Source organism: Acanthopagrus latus, chromosome 13 (genome assembly GCF_904848185.1).
Source record: "Acanthopagrus latus isolate v.2019 chromosome 13, fAcaLat1.1, whole genome shotgun sequence".
Taxonomy (NCBI): Eukaryota; Metazoa; Chordata; class Actinopteri; order Spariformes; family Sparidae; genus Acanthopagrus; species Acanthopagrus latus.
In genome coordinates this window covers 25953898-25976426 of record NC_051051.1, presented here as the reverse complement: position 1 = coordinate 25976426, position 22529 = coordinate 25953898, and the positions used below count along the sequence as shown (strand labels likewise).

At 39.9% G+C, this 22529-nt stretch overlaps 1 protein-coding gene across 4 annotated transcripts; it reads left to right on the top strand.

Moving 5' to 3' along the window:
- Nucleotides 1-378: 378 nt before the first annotated feature.
- On the top strand, nt 379-15895 carry LOC119031006 (hexokinase-2-like). Of its 4 annotated transcripts, none has more exons than XM_037119057.1 (11): nt 379-508; nt 3193-3301; nt 7738-7900; nt 8078-8226; nt 8759-8878; nt 9337-9432; nt 9632-9731; nt 10650-10833; nt 11357-11512; nt 11637-11870; nt 14349-15895. In XM_037119057.1, exons 2-11 carry the CDS (start codon nt 3212-3214, stop codon nt 14554-14556), a joined length of 1500 nt encoding a protein of 499 aa, XP_036974952.1. In that variant the 5' UTR covers nt 379-508; nt 3193-3211; the 3' UTR covers nt 14557-15895. The 4 variants fall into 4 exon arrangements, with proteins under 4 accessions (XP_036974952.1, XP_036974955.1, XP_036974956.1 ...); XM_037119060.1 differs by lacking the exon at nt 379-508 and adding an exon at nt 1826-1936; XM_037119061.1 differs by lacking the exon at nt 379-508 and adding an exon at nt 2445-2886.
- The last annotated feature ends 6634 nt before the right edge of the window (nt 15896-22529 follow it).

Below are 22529 nucleotides of genomic sequence, written 5' to 3'. Positions count from 1 at the left end.
ACATTTTAACACTTTACTTTTACTCAGGTGAGAATTCTGGGTACTTTTTAGAAACACAGAAAGTGACATGAGAATAAACTACTCCTCAGATGTGTACTTGAGTACATACACTGTACCTGTCTTAGAGTAAATTAATAACTCGCAGCAGTAAATTGATTTTGATGATGATGATGTTTGACTGCGCTCCTTGTGCGTCTTTACGCGCAGCCGGAACCAGACGCGCTCTCCAGCAGCTTCCCGCGGACCCGATCAGAACCAGATCCCGCGGTGCTGTCGGTGAAGCTCGTCTGCGGTTCTTGTTGCGGGTTTAGTTTCGTGAAATCAGCTGTTTGGATTCGTGCCGCTCCCGCCCCGCTGCGCGTCTCTGCGCTCAGGAGACAAACGCAGCAGCGTCTCGTCGTGTTGCGACATTAACGCGTGTTGAGATGATCAGTGGGTGTAAACACTGTTCAACACACTCTCTGCTTCACTGAGGAAGTTCATCCTGTCAGTGCGAGGACGCAGGAGGGTGAGTGACTTTTCTTTAGGACATTTTACAGAGCAGATGTTTGATGATGTGTCTGTTAACATGAAGTTATAAAACCAGCAGACTGAGGAGGATTTACTGTTCTAGTTTTTAAAGTTTTCATCGTGGCTGAACTTCTCAGCTCGACATCAGCTACTTGTCTCCACCCGGAGACCCTCTGCTTCATTTTTAAAGGACCCTGGAGGGGTCCCTGAACCCTAGATTTGACAACCTGTCTGTGGAAATACGACCAGTGGCTCTGACATATCATACACAAATATGCTCTGCAGCTCCAGACAGATTGTAACATACTTCTTTGATACTTAAGGCTGCCGGCAAACAGGTCTGGTGGGTTTCCTGGTGCCTTCAGGGACCCCAAATGCTCCTTTGAACCTGCATAAGGTGGTTCAGGTTTGTGCTGCTGATCCTGAAGGGTCAGGTGTTGTTTCAGGTGTCAGATTAAGATCTTTAGAGGAACTTTTAAGAGAATCTGGAAGATCAGGACACTATAGAAAAAGACAGAAGCTGAAATGAATCAATGCTGAGACGGACTCTCAGCTCAGGTGTGACTCTGACGGGGCGTTCCTCGAGTACAACCTCCATAATTCTCATCCAGGTGGAAGAAGACTGAGTGTCACAGGTTTCCATTCATGTCAACAGGGGCGGAGATGTTCCCTGACAGACAGAGATCTCTGACTGTGACCGTAGAGGAGTCTCAGTCCTTCTCCGAGACAGAAATCATGTAATCGGTTGGGTTTAACCTAAACACGCGGAGCCACAACTCCTGTAATGTGATCTTAAAGAGACTCCACCCAAAAACACAACAGGCACCTGATCCGAGGGTGTCGTCACCAGCCGGAGCTTCCTCACAGGTCACACATGTCTCAAGCTTTTGTGTGGCAAGTTATTCACTTCACTTAAAGTGGCAGCAGAAAGAGAAGAAGTCCAGTCACCTATTAAGTCAAATTATAGAAGTATATTACGCAGGATGTTTGTCAGGGATCATGTGTCGTCTCACAATGTGACCGATGGTTTCAGTATTCAGGAACTCTTTCTGTTCCTATTTTGCGTGTTTGTCGAGTGTGAAATCAGCTCTTTATTTAGGCCTCATAAAATAAAGGACACAGTGAGGTCGTCAGCCTGGAGTTAAACGTGGTGAGAGCCGGAGCTGCAGTTTGTTCCAGATGTGTGGTTCATAATAATGACTTGTCTGAGCTGCTCAGGTCTCTTTTTGTCCAAATGACAAGACACAGTGTTTAATCCTGAGTGCACGCAGGTCTGGGTGCACTCAGGATTAAACAGCGTGAAACCAGGATTAAACAGCGTGTCTTGTCATTTGGGTGCACTGACCCTTTAACCTCTCACGTCCAGGTGATCAGGAACATCTGCACACAATTAATATCCATCAGACACCTCTTGAATCAACTTCAGGTAACAGCCGATCGGCCTCAGGCTCCAAAACCAATATTGATTAAGAGCGAGTCCAACAGCTAGTGAACAGGTACACATATTTGAACATCGTTTTAAACCAGAGACAGTTTACGTGTCTATACACAGAGTCGTCTGAGGAACTTCCTTAATAACATGCAGGACAAACTCTGACTCAACATGAGGTTTGATTTGGGCTTAAAACATTAAAATAAATGTTCTTGCGAATGTTGTTTTATTTTACATGCAGTGAAAAAGCACTTACAATATGTAGGAGCTCTAAATATACATATAAAAATATATTTTTTAATTTTAAATGATGTTCTGGGGACAGAAAACATTCTGTAAGATAACAAATGTTCAGTTTTTTTGGTGTGATATGGAGACGAGGTCTCCTGTTTGTGTTTTGGGGATCTTATGTTAGCCTGCTAGCTAAAATAGTAGCATCTGTAAAGTTATATCACAGCTACTGGGCCTCAGACTTTCATTAATAACATAGTTAGCATGTAGCGTTGATCTAATCCCAGTTCCTCCTTTCTCTCCAGTTAGTTAGCTCATATTTTGCGGCTAAATTACATCTCTTAGAAACTGACTTTATGTTTTTTGGGCTCTTATGTTAGCTTATTAGCTAATCCACAAAGTTATATCATAGCTTCAGAGCATTGAGCTTCAAACTTAAAATGTTGTCTACTAAATAATCCAAGTTATTTGTTAAAATTACAACTGTTGCTGAAACAGAAAACTCAAATATCACATTGTTGTTTAAGCAACTGTTATATTAGCTTACTAGCTAAAAAAATGTAAGAAGCACAGAGTTATATCATTGCTACTGAGCCTAGCTGAGCTTCAGATTAGCCATGCTAGCTTTCAAATGTCTCGCTAATGAGCTACTGAATGTCTTTGTTATGAATAATTAGCATGTAGCATATTCTTTGACTGCTTTTCTCTCTCAGGTCAGTTTGCTAACATTTAGCATTTCATTACATCCTCTATTAAGTTTTGAAGCATGTTTGTGCTACAGCCTGTTAGCTAACCGTTGACAGTCGCAAGCAATAAGGCACAGAAGTTGATATCAGTTTATATTAGCATGTAAACAGAAATCTCCAGCATCATTTTTCAGTAGCTAAACAAGCAAAGGTAAGCGTAGGCTGACTGTGATTAGCCTTCTTGTTGGTCCGTATGTATCAGGGTGGTGGCTCAGGATTAAACAGTATGTCTTGTAATTTGGGTGCACTGACCCTTTAACCTCTCCTGTCCAGGTAAGCAGCCAGCACTAAGATGAGCACACATATTTCCAAGAAGCCCAAAATTAGCGGCGACTTCTCGGTCCTGCACCTGAACGGCATCCCTGAGGACACGCTCAGTAAGGTACGTGACACCTGAGGAGGAGTTCTTCTCACAGCTCCTGATGCTGAAGCTGACAACAACTTCTTCTGCAGCATGTGGGGAACAGGTTGCCACAGTGACGGCGTTCATGTGTATCCGTAACTTTCCATCCGCATGTTTTACTTCTCATTGCGCAACACTTTGCCGGGAGTATTCTCTGATTAGGAAATCAAAGAGTTTATACAAATCTGACTCAGACAGCTGAGACATTCAGAACATTCAGTGGTATAAAATATGACTCTGTGTCCTTAATTTGACATTTTTAGCTTCATGACCTGCAGTGACCAGGGACAGTTCACCTCTCAGATGTGGGAGTCAAACCCATCACTCCTCTTGTGAAGTTTACTGCAGTGAGTCACAGTGATGTGTTTGTGACGAGAAGCAGCATTTTTATCATTTCTCCGACACCCTCCTGTTTCTTTTACCGGACGAAAACACTCACGGTCACACCCGTTCTCCATTACACGTAAAGGAGGATCCTCCCGTTATGATCTGGTTCTTCACTGTTCAAGACTAAACGCTCACAGAGGTGGAAGAAGAAGAATCAGATCCTTTACTTATTTACCTTTCTGCAAAGTAGTTTCCATTATCGGTGGCGGGGTACGCCATGTAAATTCATATTAACACAAAGAGAATCTGAGTTTGTCTTTTTAATACCACCGCTACTCAAAACGATCGGCAGCAGAGACGATGATTGATCGAGAGACTCCAGAAGTTCTTTGAGCCGTTATTTCACAGTAAAGATTAGCTGTCGTTAGCATTCAACCACTTTCCAACAAACATCACTATTTTAAATAAACGTGTCCAAGATGTTTTAGAATAATTCACACATTTCCTATTGTACCGTGTGACATCATCAGGCAGTTGTTGAATGCTAACGTTAGCTGTTGTCTAACGGAAGCTAACGGGTCATCAGTCAGGACCGAGCTTTCACACCTGAGCGTGACATCAGAGGAGAGCGGCGGCCGTGTGATTACGATCTGTTACAGGACACGAAATGATTTGTCACAACGTGAACACTGACAGCAGCTGGAATAAATGTAGTAATCTGCTGCATTTTTCTCAGCAGATCGGTTTGAAATGTTGCATATACTTTATTCTGACAGATCTCGTTTTATTTCCTCAAATATTTAAGAAATAAACATGTTTATGCTTCAATATTACATTAAATCCTACAAGAAAAAAGGTACAAAAATATCAGCACCATTCTCCAGTCCTCTATACTTCTACTCCTCCACGTTTCACAGACATGTATTGTGGTTTTATCTGCTCTACATTTATTTCTATAATTCCGGTTTTTATGCAGATTTTCAAATAAAACTAAAAATTATAAACAAAGGATATTATTACATCACAAGTCTTCACTGAGCAGCAGGGAGACATTCATTGATTCACTCATAAATGTAGATTATTCTGGGATGGATCCGTCTGTTAAACCTTTACTTGCAGGACTTGTATCAGAGTAATTTTAAACTGTGTTTCACTGCAGTAAACGATCCAACTCTGGTTTATTGTTACTGTGAATATTTGCACAGAGATCTGCTGTTAGTTACCGGCAGGCTTAGAGCCAATGTCAGTTCTTTTAATGGTCCAAACCACCAGAGTCATAATGTAGGAACAGAGTCGGCCACACCTCCTCTGAGGTGAAGGAGGGAACGAGCACGTCGAGACAAGAGAGGGAGGAAATCACATGAGGGGAGGAGGCGATGAAGGAGAGAGACGAGACCTGAACCAACACGCCTCTGGAAAAGTACTGCAGGTCGTGAGGGGGAAGAAGAAACGTATGTTGCAACAGGTCCTGATCCTGATCCAGATCCTGGTGCTGCAGCAGAAACAGGATGAACTCAAAGACTGCTGGGAAACTTTTCCACACACTGTTATATTAAGCAATGGCAGCAAATGTCAATCAATGAATAAAAGATACATGCAAAAAGTTGAGAGATAAAAAGTGAAGTGACAAATAAAATTAAGCGATAATATTATTTTCATCAATGTCCCCACAGGGCCTCCGTAACAGTAATACCCCCTAATCTTTATTTAACATGTCATCTTCATATATCATCTGCCGGTGAGGATGCTAACTCTTTAGCACCTGTTAGCTTTAGCCTCATATTTGTAGCATTACAGCCCTCAGCTGCATAAAAATCTTTGAAGGGTTTTGTTTAAAACCAGCTGGAAATATTTTTAAAAAGTCAGCTGGGTGAGGAGTTTTCCACCAGCCCAATCAGATTGTGTTAATGAACAAGCTAGCTAGCTTCATCTGGTAGCATCTGCTGAGAGAAGTCGTCCTGTCAGCTGATTTAAACACCTGTAGTTACAGATATTACTGCAGATTTTGGTGGTAAATAAATAAAATAATCGTAAAACCACAAATGTGCCGTGTCCACATGTAGCGTTAGCAATGTTAGCTTTAGCAGACAGTTAATCGGGAATGTGCTGTCAGATTTGCTGAAATCTGCTGGGATGTGACTCTCAGTCGGCGGCTGACATTTATTTGACGACGTACCTCCTTCTTATTATCATATTATTGTAGCAGCAGGACTGTTGAAACTTGTCTGAGGTATTTCAGACGCTTGTGAAAACGATGATGGTGAGAAAATCCAACCAGCCAGCCAAGGAAAATATCCACCATCCCACCAGGAACAGGTTCTGTTTGTGATCCAGTCTGAGCCTCCATGTTGAAACCTGGACGTACAGACACCTGTTGTAAAGGTGTGTTTACTTCAGGTGTGTCTGAGAAAACACAGACGGGTTTAGTTTGGTTCATTCAGCCTGATGAAGACACGGATATCAAAAAAACAATGTCAACAACAAAGTTGGTCAAGACGTCAAAGTGATTTTAAGATCTGAACCAACAAACCAACAACAGACAAAGTTTTCTTGTTATTGTGTTATTTTATATTATTTTATGTTATTTTATACTATCTTATGTTATTTTATGTCATTTTGATGTTATTTGATGTTATTTTATTTTATTTTAAGTTATTTTAATGTTGTTTTGTAATTTTATTTTATGCTATGTTATATTATTCTGTCATGTTACATTGTGTTGTGTTATGTTACATCACACAACAGAGGCCGTCAGTAGAAGCAGGATGAGGATCTGTGTGTTACCTGTCGTCTGCTCTCCACACCTTCACACCTCGAGTCTGCTGAACGTTACCAAACCTGAGTCTTAATTGTGAATGACAGCTCATATTTGAGTGATGAAGGTGGTATTTTGATCCTTGACTCACATCTTTCTGGACGAACCGGTCGGACCAACAGATTTAAATCACAAAGTGCTGTGCAGGTGTGATCACACCTGTGTTTCTCTTCAGAGAACGACATGTTGATGTAGTTTGGCGTTTACAGCTTCCAGAAGCTGAGCAGAGTTTTTGTTTCCAGCTTTAAAGGAAACAGGAAGACAAATGTGAATAGTTGCTGCCATCTCCAGAGGATCGTTACATTCTGTACCAGCCGGGCTGCTTCCTGCACAAAGTGACTCATTCAGTGAGCCGAAACATACGAGCGTTTTCATTTACTGCAGCTCAAACGTGTTATAAATTTAGTCGTTGGCAGTTTTAGGGATTAACATCAAATTGTGTCTAATTCTCAGACTGACATAAAATCTGTGCACCAGGCAGAGTCAGAGGAGTAATTAAATATATTTTACTGTAAATATTTTAAGCGGGGTGAAGTTACAGGATGATCTGTGATGAAGCTTCAGCAGGACGAAGAGAAACGTCTCTTCATTCTTACATTTAATCACTGCTCCTGTGTATTGATCCTGTCTTTATGTCTCAGTCACTGACCTGTCGACCAATCACTGAGGGCGGTTCGGTTCATTCATGAATCATGATGTCATCGCAGCCTCAGGGCTCGGCCTCGCCTCGTGTCTTCAGGACGTCACTCTGGTGTTTTGGAACCTGCTTAAAAATGATGATAGAGTTTCATTATGTCCGACTCAGTGATGGGAGGTAACACTGCAGCGCAGCAGCGACCGGTGTCGATGAAACGCTGCCATCTTGTGGATAAATGATATACAATCTGTCTCAGACACTTTGTTTATTTTTTTAACCAGCTGATATAAATTGCCTCCTGAAATATCTTAATCCTGGTTCACCTCGTCAAACACTTTTATTATTATTAATTATTATTTTAAGTGTATTATTTATAAGAGCTGTTATTTACCATCTGACTTTGTGTGGACACTCATAAATTGTGTGCAACAAAAATTAAATATATATGTATGAAAATGTTCTGCATGATATATTGTTCATTCTATATAATGTATAATTTACTGAAAATAAACAAAATGAAAAATAACAGCAAACAAACAGGCGAATGAAGCAAACTCAGACACATTATAATTGAATGCAGCTCGATCAGTAGAAACTCTCTCTTGTTCAGTCTGCACACCTGTGTGTTGTGTTCAGGTGCAGGACTACCTGGCGCCGTTCCGTCTGTCTCTGGAGAAGCTGCAGGACGTTTCTGCTCGGCTGAGGAAGGATCTGATTCGAGGTTTGGGGAAACACAGTCATCACAGGGCGGCCGTCAAGATGCTGCCCACGTTCGTCAGGGCCACGCCGGACGGGACGGGTGAGGCCGGTTATCTGTTACTGACATATATTTACTTTATGTTGTTGTTGTTTATATCGAGAGGGTCCAACTGGAGACGACACATCTGAGGAATTGAAAGTGGTGGAGAGAAAGTTATAAAAACAAATACTACTCTTTTCCTCCTTTCGTCGAGTGATCTGTTGTTTCTTCCGGCAGAGAGCGGAGACTTCCTGGCGTTGGATCTCGGCGGGACAAACTTCCGAGTGCTTCATGTCCGAGTGGTGGAGGAGGAGCAGAAGGTGCTGAAGATGGACAGTCAGATCTGCGCCATCCCACAGGAGATGATGCTGGGAACCGGAGAACAGGTGACACAAACAAAATGACAAAACAAAGTGATTCAAGAAATGTTAGAGGAAGAAACGAAAAACAAAAGTATGAAATGCTAAAATGGGTCAACAAATGTACTTGGGCCCACCCAAGTAAAGTATATGTGTGGGAAACACTTGGAACATTATACATTAAATAAGTTAGATGAAGCTTATTCTGGAACTCGTGCTTGTCCCTGGTTTAAAGATGCTGATGTTCAGGTTCATGTTTTTATTTGGGGGTCCTACAAGAATAAATTTACATGCTTTAGTTCTGAAGAAACACATTATTCTATCTGTTATACAGAGATGTACTTACAGAAGAAAAGGTGCAGGAGTGTTTTTCTGATTCTCCGTTTAGTTCAGAAGTTTTACATGGAGCAAAAAAAAAAATGTCCTCTTTAAAACAGACGGTTTGCACCCACTGGTTTACCTCATCATATATCACATTACTCACTACGCTATCTCATTTATGTCTTGTGAAATATTAAAGATGTCGGGATTAACAACCTGTGCGTCTCTCTGCATGCAGCTGTTCGACCACATCGCGGCCTGTCTGGGCGACTTCCTCGTCTCCCAGGATCTGAAGGGACACACTCTTCCTCTGGGCTTCACCTTCTCGTTCCCCTGTGAACAGAAGGAAATCGACAAGGTCTCACACACACACACACACACACACACACACACACACACACACTACAGCTGAACAATCAATGGGCCTCATTTTAAAACAGAATTTGTTGTTTTTCCAAATTTTCTGCTACTTTAAATTTTCTCTGAGGTAAGAACAATATTTATGCCTTGTCCTGATCTGTTGTACGAGTCATCATCATGTCTGCCATCTGCACTGTGAATGTAACTAAGTACATTTACTCACACTATAAGTACAGTTATGGCACTTTTTAATCCACTGAACAAAGATTTTTCACACACAGTACATGTGACAAAGTCTAAGAAGAGGTTTCTTTAAAAATGAGATGTTTGAAAAACGTTTGTGTATCTAAAAGAGCTCGAATAAGAACAAGTTTAGTCTTCACACTGTGTTGTTGTTGTGAGAAGGAGAGTTTTTTGTCTTTTTGTAGTCATTCTTGGGCATTTCTGTCTCCACAGAGCATCCTGATCCGCTGGACCAAAGGCTTCAGATGCTCCGGAGTGGAAGGAGAAGACGTGGTGAAGCTGCTGAAAGAGGCCATTCAGAGGAGAGGGGTCAGTCATTGATGAGCCGATCGATTATAAACCTGCAATAACTGAAATTTGTTTAGTTTCTTTGTTCAGACTTTTAAAAAAACAATGTGACACTCCTGTATCTGTGTGTGTGTGTGTGTGTGTGGGCAGGTTATTGGGTATACAGATTATAAATAGGCAGGACGTAAACACGCCCGCCTGTCGCTGTGTCTCTCTGCAGGATTATGATATAGGTTCAGTTGCCATGGTGAACGACACAGTGGGCACGATGATGAGCTGCGGCTACAGAGACCAGAGCTGCGAGATCGGCATGATCATCGGTAACCTCGCGCTTCGATAAGTAAACAACGACAGCGACTTCAGTCTGGCTCTGACACCACAGAGCAGAAATACTTTAATACAAGACAAAGGATGGGATTCAAAATGTGGTAACAGTAAAAGTATTCACACCAAAATACAGAGGTGAAGATTATTTTAATCACTTTATATTATTCTGTGCAGCAACTAGCTATTATTTTCACCATCGATCAGTCTGATGCTTATGTTCTTGATTTATTTTTTTTAGTCAGTGTCCAAGATTAAGTCCTCAAATGTCTCTTTTTGTCCACAACTCCAAATATATTCAGTTTACTGGCACAGAAGAGGAAAGAAACAAGAAAGTGTTTCATATTCATGAAGCTGGAAAAATACACAAACTGATTAATCGACTGTCAAAATTGTTGAATTTAACAGTTTTTTGAGATCTCAAGAACATTTCATTCCCTTTTTTCAGGAAATCAATATTTGTTATTCTGTATTTAAAAAATAAATAATTTGTGATCTAAAGAAAACATTTAATTTAACATGTTATAATAGGAAACCTGAGAGAATAACATGTTTGATCCATGTCAGAAAATGGTGAAAAAAATCATTGATCTGTGTTTCCCAAAGCTCAGGGTGACGTCCTCAAATGTTTTGTTTACTGTCATGAACATTAATAAAGGTGAAATCAGAGAATTTGGGACACATTTATCTTAATAAATTACATAAACTGATTAATAGATTATCAAAATAGTTGGTGATGAATTTCATAGTCAACAGCAAACCAATAAATCCTTGCTTTTCTATTTATTTATAATAATATATCATAATTTATTAGTTAAATTAATAAATTAAACTTTACAAAGTAACAAATACCAAGAAGAACAACCTCTGACAGAATCTGATTTAGTCTCCGCCGTGCATCTCTTCTTCTGCAGGAACGGGAACCAACGCCTGCTACATGGAGGAGATGAAGAACGTGAAGCGGGTGGAGGGCGAGGCCGGGCGGATGTGCATCAACACAGAGTGGGGCGGCTTCGGAGACGACGGCTCGCTGAGAGACATCCAGACCGAGTTTGACGTGGTGGTGGACAAGACGTCCATCAACCCCGGCGTCCACACGTACGTATGAAGATGGTTCTCTGCCTCCAGCCTCTAAAATGTTATAAAATTTTATACTGTGACAACACTGTGCTCATGGTCCTGTTAGGGCTCAGAAAAGGTCCTGTTTGGGCTTAAAATATGTTTTGTCCCCGTTACCAAAGAAGATCAGACTTCAGATTTGAAAGAAAGCCTTAAACAGTCACCAATATAGGCTAATTCTTTGTCGTCCCCAGACTCCTTTGAAAAATTGCTCAATTTTGCAAGTTGCTGTGTTTAATGAAACTTTATAAACTTTGTGAAACGCTGTCTACAAGAAATTCTTAATCACTCAGGCCTCCTTGTAAATTCGGCAAATATTCCACATTATTTTTTTTCATCTATGTGTAAAAAAATCCATTGTGTCTTTAAGATTCATCCTCTGAGGATCATGAATGTCTGCCAAAAAACTCACAACAACCCATCCAACAGTTGTTAAGATCATGATAGAAATTCATGTTTTGTGCTGTTTGTTAAAATCTACTCTGTTGTTGCATCATTGCAGATTTGAGAAGATGATCAGCGGCATGTATTTGGGGGAAATCGTCCGTCTCGTCCTGGTGAGGCTGGCGAAGGAGAAGCTGCTGTTTAAAGGACAGACGTCAGAGGAGCTGCTGACTCCGAATACATTTCAGACAAAGTTCATCTCTGAGATCGAGGAGTGAGTGTCTGACAGACGAACACAGATTAGTTGCTCTCAAACTAAACTACTTAACATTTTGTTTCCTCTCTGAAACTTCCTCTTTGACGTTTGTCTTCACTTCCTGTCTGTCTCCGTGGTTCAGGGAGGACAGCGGTCTGGAAAACACTCAGAACATTCTCACTAAGTTGGGTTTGAAGTGGGACGACATCGACTCCCGCGTGGTGCGTCTGGTCTGCGACACCATCTCCTCGCGCTCCGCCCGTCTCTGTGCTGCCGCCCTGGCAACGCTCGCCAACCGCATCCGCGTCAACCGCGGGCTGGACCATCTGAAGACCACCGTGGGGGTGGACGGGACGGTGTACAGGAAACACCCAAAGTAAGACGCAATATATAATGTTTTTTGCAGTTAAAGGGTGAAATAAATCATAAACTGATAATACATTATTTATAACACATTCAGATTTACTCATAAGCAGAAATAAGAACATTTGAGATGTGTAAGGAACATGAAGTTAAAATTGTTTCCTCTCTTGTGTTCATGATTTGAAGGATAAGTTCACCCAAAAATGGTAATTCTGACATTATTAATCAAGACAAAAACAACAGCAGCAATATATGGCTTTAAACAGCTCATCTGGTGTAATCAAAGTCAAATAAAATCAAATGCAAATTGATTTGAAAAGACATTATTTACGCCGCTGATGACTGTTTCAGACGGGGTGTGCACTAACACTCAACTCAACACACTAAACTCAGCAGCTACAGGGAAGATTTGGACTTAAAGGAAAGTGTAAGTAATGTCTTGTCAAATGAATTTGAGATCTTAGGGCTTCTGCAGACTGTTTATGTTTTATTTACATTTTAAAACAAGTGCCCAGCTACTAGCAAAGATAATAAAGAGAAGAGCAAAGGGCCAAAAAACAGAGCCAGGGGGAACTCCACACTTCACATCAGTAAATATTGAAGCAGTATTACTATAAGAAACGCAACTTGTTCTGTCTGAAAAGTAAGACTTTAGCCAAGCGAGATGCCAAACTGACTTTAAACAATGATCAGTGGTATCAAATGTAACGCTGAGATCCAGTAACAGAAGCACCAAGGTAGAGTTTGAGTCCAAAGTAAGTGGAGAGTGATTGGACACTTCAGAAAGGGCAGTTTGAAAGCTGATGTTCAACATTCAAGAAAATGAGTATGAAGCAGGAAGCCTGAAAGCTGCCTTGACACGACTCTTTCTAAGAATTTAGAGAAGAAGGGAAGATTGGATACTGGCCTAAAAGTTATTTAGAGATCCATTCTTAATCACAGCAGACTTTAAACTAGCAGGGACATGAGCAATAAATTAACAATACTGAACATTTTGATGAAGGTTCTTTAAGGTGCTGTATCGTAGGCAACTGGAGCTGTTTTCAGTTTGTTATAGATGTTTCACCTCTCATCCGAGAGGCTTCTTCACTTCTAACTAACTGGAGGGGAGCTGCAGGGTTTTAAACTCTGTGTGGGAGTGTCCTTGAAGTATTTGGGAATGTCCTTATATGGTGTGGTAGTGTACCTACATGGTGTGGTAGTGTCATTACAGAGTGTGAGAGTGTCCTTACAGTGTATGGGAGTGCCCTTACAGTGTGTGGGAGTGTCCTTGTGGTGTGTGGGATTGTCCTTATATGGTGTGGTAATGTCATTACAGAGTGTGAGAGTGTCCTTACAGTGTGTGGGAGTGCCCTTACAGTGTGTGGGAGTGTCCTTGTGGTGTGTGGGATTGTCCTTATATGGTGTGGTAATGTCATTACAGAGTGTGAGAGTGTCCTTACAGTGTGTGGGAGTGTCCTTACAAAGCCCCAGTGATGGCCCTAAATCCTTACACAGTTTTGTCAGTAGGAGGTCCAGGAGGCCAAGTTTAGACGATGACTCAAGAGAGGAACTTTCAAAACAACATGAAAATAAATAAAATATGTAACTTGAAAATGGTCATTTATTAAAAAACCTCTACGTATGGCCATTAGATGTCACACTGTTAGATCTGACCTGCTGATTATACTCATTATTCCATCGGTCACATTAACAGATCAGCAGAGACTGTGATACATGACTGAACATGACACTGATGTCGTCCCTCGGGGCTTCTGCAGAGCTCAGATAGATATTAAAATGCAGTTTCTGCTCTGCATGCAGCCTCTGATAGGACTGAGTATAATTTTCACATCATTCATTCAAGAGCCACATTTGATGGGAGTTAGTTTGTGAAACAGTTCTGAACCTCGAGAGGAAACCGCCGCCGTACAAACGAAGCAGCAGGAAGTCTTGACTTTGTTTGTTTTCTCTGCGTTTTGAGAAGATGTGAAATGATATCGACGTGTCAGGGCGAGTCGGCAGGAGGTGGAGCTGGTTGTTGACAGGTTGACAAACTTCCTGCCTTTGTGAGAAGAGAAGAGAAGAGAAGAGAAGAGAAGAGAAGAGAAGAGAAGAGAAGAGAAGAGAAGAAGATGAAGAAGAGAAGAAGAAGAGAAGAAGAAGAAGAAGAAGAAGAACAGAGGAGGTCCATGTTTGAATCAAATCTGCTCCTTCAGGATTATTTTCCTTTTATCTGTTTGACACATTTTCTGCTGCAGAGCTCTCAGTAATTAAATTATACCGTCACTGAACTACAGTTTATATTTTTTAACTCACGTCGTTTGTTATGTTATTGCCTCATTAATATATGATGCACATTAATCTGCACTTCACTGAGTTTCATTATCTCAGATTTTGTAAATAAAGTTGATTCTAATCTAAAATCATTTTCCAATAATGGAAGAGATTCTGTATGAAGATATGAAATAACATATTTAATGCTCTCTCCTCCTCCTCCTCCCCTCTGTAGTTTCAGCGAGGAGCTCCAGGCGACGGTGCGCCTCCTCGCCCCCAAGTGTGACATCACCTTCGTCGTCTCGGAGGACGGCAGCGGGAAGGGCGCTGCCATGGTAACTGCCGTGGCGCAGCGGCTGGCTCTCCAGTCCCGACTGTTAGAGGACAGTGACGGGGAGGACGAGGATGAAGAGGAGGAGGAGGAGGAGGAGGAGGACAAATAAGAGCAGAGGGGATGTAGATGCACAAACAGGATCTGAAAGCATTTTCTGTTTTTAAAGCATGAGATATATATTTTTAATTTCTATGTGAATGAATTTAATTTCACTTCCCGTTGAAAACTCTGAAATGTTTTTGCATTAAAGATTCTTCGTGGAGTTTCTGACCTCGAGTAGCGTTTACATCTTGGATGCATGTAGATTAACTGCGTATTAAATTAAAACAACTCCCCGTCTGACTTCTGGTTTCACACCAAGAGCAGCGACCTCAACTCAACCTCCACCTTGTGCTGATTTTGTCATCTTTTATGCCACCTGACTGCCTCGTTTGCTGCTGTAATATCACTATGACCACTAGAGGTCACCACTGTACAGTTAACATAAGTATGTCTCTGGCACAGTCGACCTGTGTGGATGTTTCCCTCTGACCTTCATACAGAAGATGTGCTTTGGATTAATGTTAATGTGGTTGAGAACAAACAGAATTAACAGATAAAATCAAATGTGTTTACATGAGAATCACAGCAAAGACAGATTTACATAATAACAAGTCAGAACAACTGTAGAGGGCATTCGAAAATAAAAACAGACTATAGAGTATTATAAAAATGGGTATTTAAGTATTATAAGGATGCACGATATGGATTCTTTTCAGCTGATACAATAACCGATAATCACCCGACTCTCACGGCTGATATGATAAAATAACCGATAACAGAACCAGCTGAGTCTCAGAGATGCAGCGTGTTTGTTCTTCTTCTTCTTCGTTTTTATCGGCTGCTCACAAAACAACTTTAAAGGTGTTCGACCACCTGCTGTGTGTCGCTGCTGCACTAATTAAGTCGACAAAAGCAGTCTGGCTTTGTGCTGTCGGCTGTTTATCTGACAGGTTTGTATATCGTGCTTGATGCTGTTTCCTTTGGTTTGCACTCTTTAATGAATATACACCGCTTTTAAAGAAATAAACACAAACATAATATAATTTCTATCAGGTTAAATGATTTTATTTTCAGTTTTATCTCGTTGGCTCTCTTTAGATTCTTAATCCAGTGATTTTTTTTGTAGTCAGCTTTCCGTCCCCACTGCCAACACTTTAGCTTTAATCAGTTTGTTGCTTGTTTCTACAAGTTTTTATTATTACAGTTATCCTTTAAAAAAAAAAGTCTCTTTTGTGTCGGGAAGAAATGAGTCAGCGGTGAGGCGATGAGTAAGAGACATGATGAAAAAATTACTTGAAATCAACCTGCCAACAAGAGCTTCAGTGTTTTTTAAAGTAGGTTTTGGTGCTAAACATCTGCTGTGTTTGTGTCAAGTTGGAAATAAAGAGACATTTATCGAACATAAAGTGGTGCTTGTTGTTTGATGCTGATGTTTGGATAGAGAATGTAAAATTAAACAAATTAAAATGAGAGAAGAAGAGAAGAAAATATCCAATTTCTTACAATTCAGTAATTGTTTTGTCTTATAAAAGTGCAATTAATCCACAACAAAAGATGCACAAACGACCAGCTGATTGACAGAAAATGATTGTTTGTATAATTGTTTCAGTCATATTGATACTTTTACTACAGTAGATTAATTAAAAAGGAAAATCCCTCCATGAGAAAACACAGCAGATCGACTCTTGATATTAATAAACCCAGATGTGACTAATCTATTTAATCACACTTCATTTCACAAGATCGAAGGTGTTCGCCAGTGCGTCCTCGCCTGACATGATCAGCATATTTCACTGCAGAGAAGCTCTTTCCAGCAGCAGCAGCAGCCGCGGCAGTGGTGGTGGTGGAGGTGAAGGTGGAGGAGGAGGTGGAGGAGGTGGAGGAGGAGGTGGAGGAGGTGGAGGAGGAGGTGGAGGAGGTGGAGGAGGAGGTGGAGGAGGAGGTGGAGGATCTGTGCTGCTGCAGCTCTCACTGACATGCAGAGGACAAAGTGTAGCTGCAGCCTGAAGCCGGTTGTGCTGCTGCAGCCTGGTCCTGACACACCGCTGTGATCCAGCCTCTGCAGCTGCTCGTTTACTGCCGCTGTGCTGCTGGATTTACTAATGTGATGCAGTGTTTAAAGGATGATCAGATGTTAGATGCTGCAAATTAGAGGTTAGTGCAATTTTTAGGGCGATGGTTGAATGTAAATTAGTACATTAAATCAAATGTTACATCCAGTGAAAATCCTGAACTCAGGACATAAAGAGGCACATGTGCTACACTGTGCTCGTGTCTGCACAGTTTTTTAAATCATTATTATCATATCTTGTATTTCTTAAAACCTTGATTTATATAGCACAATAATAAATGAAATATAGGTATGTTTTATTTTATTTATTTGTTCATGGCTGTGTTTCGAAAGGTGCAATTTAAATCAAGATATAATTATTGTTATTATAATTATTAACAACAACCAACAATGATGATAATAATCTGACTCAAACGTGAGCAGAGGTCAGCTGGCAATTATTCTATTTTTTAAATCTTTTTTTAAAATCATCATCAAATAAGTCATTAATATCAACCTTATCAGGAAAAATAAAGTTTAAACATAATTGTTATAATCATTATTATTAATATAATAACATGAACATGACGAAAATGACCTCAAATGACAGAAACGATCGTTGGGAGAATTTTATTTGACGTGTACTTTGATTTTCTTTGAGTTTATGATGTCTGCAGCCACCAGGGGGCGATCCAGATGTTGTGGATGCCATTAAATCCTCCACACTGGACCTTTAAACACGGATCAACTCCAAAACACAAGATAATTAACTTAAGTCAAAATCTTCACTGTACTTTATATCATCAGGAGGAGGAGGACTGTTTTTGTTTGTTTGTTTGTTTGTTTTTACTTTTGGGTGAACTGGTCCTTTAAGTAACATTTTAAATCCAGACTCTTCTGAAAGAGGAACTCAAATTCAAGCTGAGTATGTTAATATTTACTATATTAATGAGGTAATAATACAAACTTGTGTCCATGATTGAACAAACAAGCTGTTTGAAGCTAGAAATGTGGCAGGGTCCGCCACGTATAAACAAAGTCAGACAGTATGAGACTGTTTATTCAGTCGTGAGAACAAAGGGAGAGTGTTGATTTAGTTTCTTTGAGCAGAAAAGGAAGATCTTTGTCTTCTGATTAACATTTCTAACCCAAAACTGTGTAGTGCTCCTTTAACTGAAGGATCTGTTGACCTTGAGATTTAAGAGAATCAGAAACATTTGTACGTCAGGCTGAATGACTGTTGCTCAAACGCTGCCATGAGTGTTTGAGTCGAGGCCTGCCTCTACATGAGTGTCATGCAGGAGGAGGAGGAGGAGGAGGAGGAGGAGGAGGAGGAGGAGGAGGAGGAGGAGGGAGTGCTCACTTCAGTTTTGTGGAAGTTAAAGCAGTCACGTGCTTCCTCCCCCTGCTGGAGGCAGCTGGTAACAGCAGCTTGTGTTTCCTCACACCAGGACACATGAGATCATGTTTCTCTCTAAAATCACCAACCAGGCTGTAAATCATGTCAGCTGTGGATCTGAATAACATCTGAAGTCTATCATGAAACAGCTTGTGTGTGTACACTCATTATGAATATGTATTTTATTTTTTTTTTACATTTATATATTTTCTCATGCGAGCAGAATCTTGGAAATATAACATAACAAATATTTACTTTTTACTCACTACATTTGTCTGACAGTGAGAGTTTATCCTTATAAAATGCTGAAACATGGTCTCAAACAGTCCTTGGCAGCCATCTTGCCTTCACATGTTTCATTCATTTCATTCTCTGGTGATGGGTTGATTTAACCAACAAAACATGTGATCAGTTTATAAAATATAAATCTATGCTGAAGACAGAGAAGAGAAACTCATTTTAAGGAAGTTAAATTGAGCTCATGTTCCACCAGCAGTCACATTAAAATGCTGCTTACATGTTAAAGCTTCAATATTGACATTATTTATATATTTATATTGTGATAACTAGTTGTAATGAAACAGTTGACCAAAAATGAAAATGTTTTTGTTATTTCGTCACCTCATGATGATGGAAAGAAGCTGGTGACTTGTTTTAAAACAAAAACCAACATTAAAAAAAAACATGAAATGGCTCCAAATTCTGTAATTCAAATCCCTGAAAACCCTGAGAAAAAACATCACATACACCTTTTATTTACCGAAGTCTTCACTGTTGCTCTGAAGCTAACAGCGTTAGAACACACCGCGTCTGAAGTCGATGCACAAGAGACTTTGTTTTTGTTTTTTGTTTGATTGTTTATTTTTAAAACAGGTCATCCTCTGCTTCAGTGCTGCAGCTCCGTCACTCCAAAACAGACGTGTTACACCTGACTTTACATCAGCGGGAGGAGGAGGTGAGCACTGGAGTTACAGTTTTTGGGGTGAACTTTTCCTTTAAGACGCCCATTCCTCCAAATTGAAGCATTAAAGACATTTTGGGGAAATATTTTGTTCTCCTGATGAAAGAAAAAAAGACCAGTCGGAGCCTCCAGCATGTGGCTAGCCTAGCTTAGCACAAACACTGGAAGCAGGGGGGAACTGCTAGCATATAAATCTGTCAAAGTTGTCAAAATGAGACCTTAATAATTTTACTTATTGATCATTTCATAGAGCAACACAGTCGTCACAGTCAAGTCGTCTGAGGATTGTTGAGTAGATTAACTAACAAAGTGCTGAACAGAAATAAAAAGGTGTTTTCTTCCTGATTTTAGCAGCTGTACCTGAATAAACTCATCAAAACATTTGATTTGTTCTAATCGTTTAGCATTTCTCTAATTTTGTGGAGTTAAATCATGAGTTTAGCTTCATCACTGAGGCTTTTATACATTTCTAATTGAGCCATCTGTCTCATGACCCTCTAATACAGAGCAAATGTCTGCTTGTGACCCCACATAACAGGTTTCATATCCATAAACCATAAACATGTGAGCAATTCAACAGAGGAGGGATTTTATCTGCTCTGAGTAATTTATTTCAATCGTTTCTGAGTCCTGAAAAGGTCAAACTTTAATGCATTTAACATGAAAGAAGCAAAGATCAGAGAAGAGCCCAAAAAATAAACATAATTTCTGTTTGAACTTTTGTTCTTTAATGATTTTTCCGCTCCAGTAATCATCTCAGGGCCAACATGTCTGAACCACTGATTTAGAATTACTGAAGTAAACAAACAGCATCAGGAAAAAAAGATGATTGTTGTCTTTGTTTGTCAGCGTATTAAGACTCAGCAGACACCAGATTTAAACCGGTCGCTCTCAATGTTTTTCACTTGTGATCACGTATAAAACATCTGTTTATACCCGCCATGTTTCAGACGTCTCTGTCTCTCTCACGTCGCTTCTTTACCTCCATCACAGCAGTTGTGTTTTCATAAACTTAAGTGCAAAGGCTGTTTACTTGTTTGTTTGTTTGTTTGTTTGTCAGCAGGATGACACATAAACTAAAGAACAGATTTCCACCCAGCTTGGATTGAGGACGTGTTTTAACAATCTAATAATTAAAAGGTGTTCGATGTAAGAATTTGCCACCTGTTGAATTCTTTCTGCCAACAAATAGGGGCGATACACCACCAGAGCTAAGCTAACTGCTAACTGCAGCACACTGTGTTCTCTTCCATGACTGTAGCTTGTTAGCTAAGTTAGCCATGCAGCTAGCCAGACAGCGTTGGTGTTTAAACCCACCACCACAGGAGCTTTGGGCCACAGGGAGGAAGACTTTCTCCAGGGATGGGGCTAGCTATTTAGCATGCTAACTCTGGTAAACATCTCTGTAAAAAAGAGAAACATCAAACCTGGTTTATTTTCATGTTCTATGGATAATTTGGTTATTTTCTAAATGTTTTAAACAAATATTCTTATATAATCTACAGTGAAAGGGGCTGGAATGAGTACTTTTACTAAAGAATGTGTAACAGAGTTGTAACAGAGTATTTTCATGTTGTTGTACTGTTACTTTCATGTGAGTGAAGGACTTTTTATCAATAATATCTGAATGGAAGTCTTTGCTTTAGTCTTTAAGTATAATGTGTAAGAACTTTAATGGAAAACATTCAAAAAATAATATAAATGTATTGTGTTGCAGAAATATCTGTGTAAGTTAGCATGCTAACCAGCTAGCATTGGCTTTCTTCGGTCCAAAGCTTCTGAGCTCCCATCCACACCACTAACTGCACGGCTAACTGAGCTAACTAGCAAACAGAAGCTATAATTAGATTATACTCTGGTGAATGCTGCCAGGTGTTAGTTTTGAGTATGAATTTGACAGGTGGCCAAGTATTACATATTGCACCTTTAAGGTTAATTAAGTGATTTAGCTGATGTCACTTTTATACTTTTACTTTGGTAATATTTGCACTCAGTGCTTCGACTGAGTATTGTTTCTACACAGTGTGCAGCTGTACTGGCACTTTTGCCTGAGTGAAGCATATGAACACTTCCCTACGACACTGCAAACTGCATCTAAACCCTTTGTTGTCATGGTAACAGGTGTGATTATTTATGTCAATGAATATTCAAGCTTCAGGCCTGTATATCCTACACAGTGTGCTCCTGTGTGGATGTCAATTTAAAGCTTGTTTCCTAGTATACAAATAAATATTGGGCACATGACCTGAGCTATTGATGACCACATGTGAATATGGCAGCTGAAAAAAGAAGGCAGCTATATATATAGATATAGATATATATATATATATATATATATATATATATATATATATATATATATAGACTTTGTGTGGATGCTGTAATTACAGGCAGATGCGTGTCTCTGCAGTATTTTTAACCCGAGCTGTGCAGACTAAATGTGCTCCCTCTGGAGACACGAGCCTCTTCTCAACAGTCAGATAATCACAATAATCTCAATAATCACAATAATCATACTATTAGATTCTGCAGCAGACAGAGATCTGCCAGAAAGACAGCTATTTTTATCACTTTATCAAAGAATATGTTCATTTAACTCTTCATTCATAAAAGGAACAAGGATCATTTTCTTGATTACACTGTACATACAACATATCTTAGCTCGGGGTGGAAGGAGATCAAACAAGTGAATCATTGATTAGCAGATGTACAGAAACTAAATCAGTCACATCATTTTTCATAATCACTTGATCATTTTTCAAACAAAACTGCCCAAAGTGTTAATTTATCTTACTTGATTTTCCTGCTCATTAACCGATAAATAACTACAGCTCAAATGATTGATCGATCAGTCAAAGGACAGGACATAAATCAGTACAGTTCATGAAGCAAATCACCACAGTGTCCCAATTTAATCATTAACAAATGTAATCACAATAAAGAAAAATAATCAAAACCATTCTAATATTACAATGTTCTGCAGTTCTGTGGGTGGATTGTCCAAGTGGTGTTGCCGTACCCCAGTAGAAGCCTTTGCACTGAAGTTTATTTGTAAGTTATGATTATAATTTCAACACTTTCCACTGGAGCGCCCCTGAAGTCAGACTGGGAAAGTTGGGCGCACCTCGCCAGCCCAGACGGGTGCTTCTGTAGCAGAATAAACTGATTATTGTGACTTCTGTCTTATTTGTGTGTCAGTAAATCAGTCCGACAAAACAGTTCTGTCCAACTTCTATCTGTGGACGCGTTGCTTTGGTGATTTCATGCACAAGAAATGTTCTAATGCCTCTTTAATCAGCTGGTATTGTAAACAATAGCTCACAATCTCTAACATGGCTGCAACTTGTATTCCAGCTTGTACTGGAATGCGGTTAACTCCTGTATGATGTCATTCCAAGATCCCGATGAATGACAAACACACTGGAGAACTTTTTTTTTCACCCAAAAATAACAAAATGATAAGTAATGTCACTAGACCTTCATCCAGCTCACGAAGACTGCTGGGAAATATATAAATACATAACAACTATGATTTACAAAATCTAGGATATGGATTTAAAATAATGAATACATTTCTAGATATCATGTGATTATGGTTCTTAATCCCTAATCTCTGTTATTACATACAAT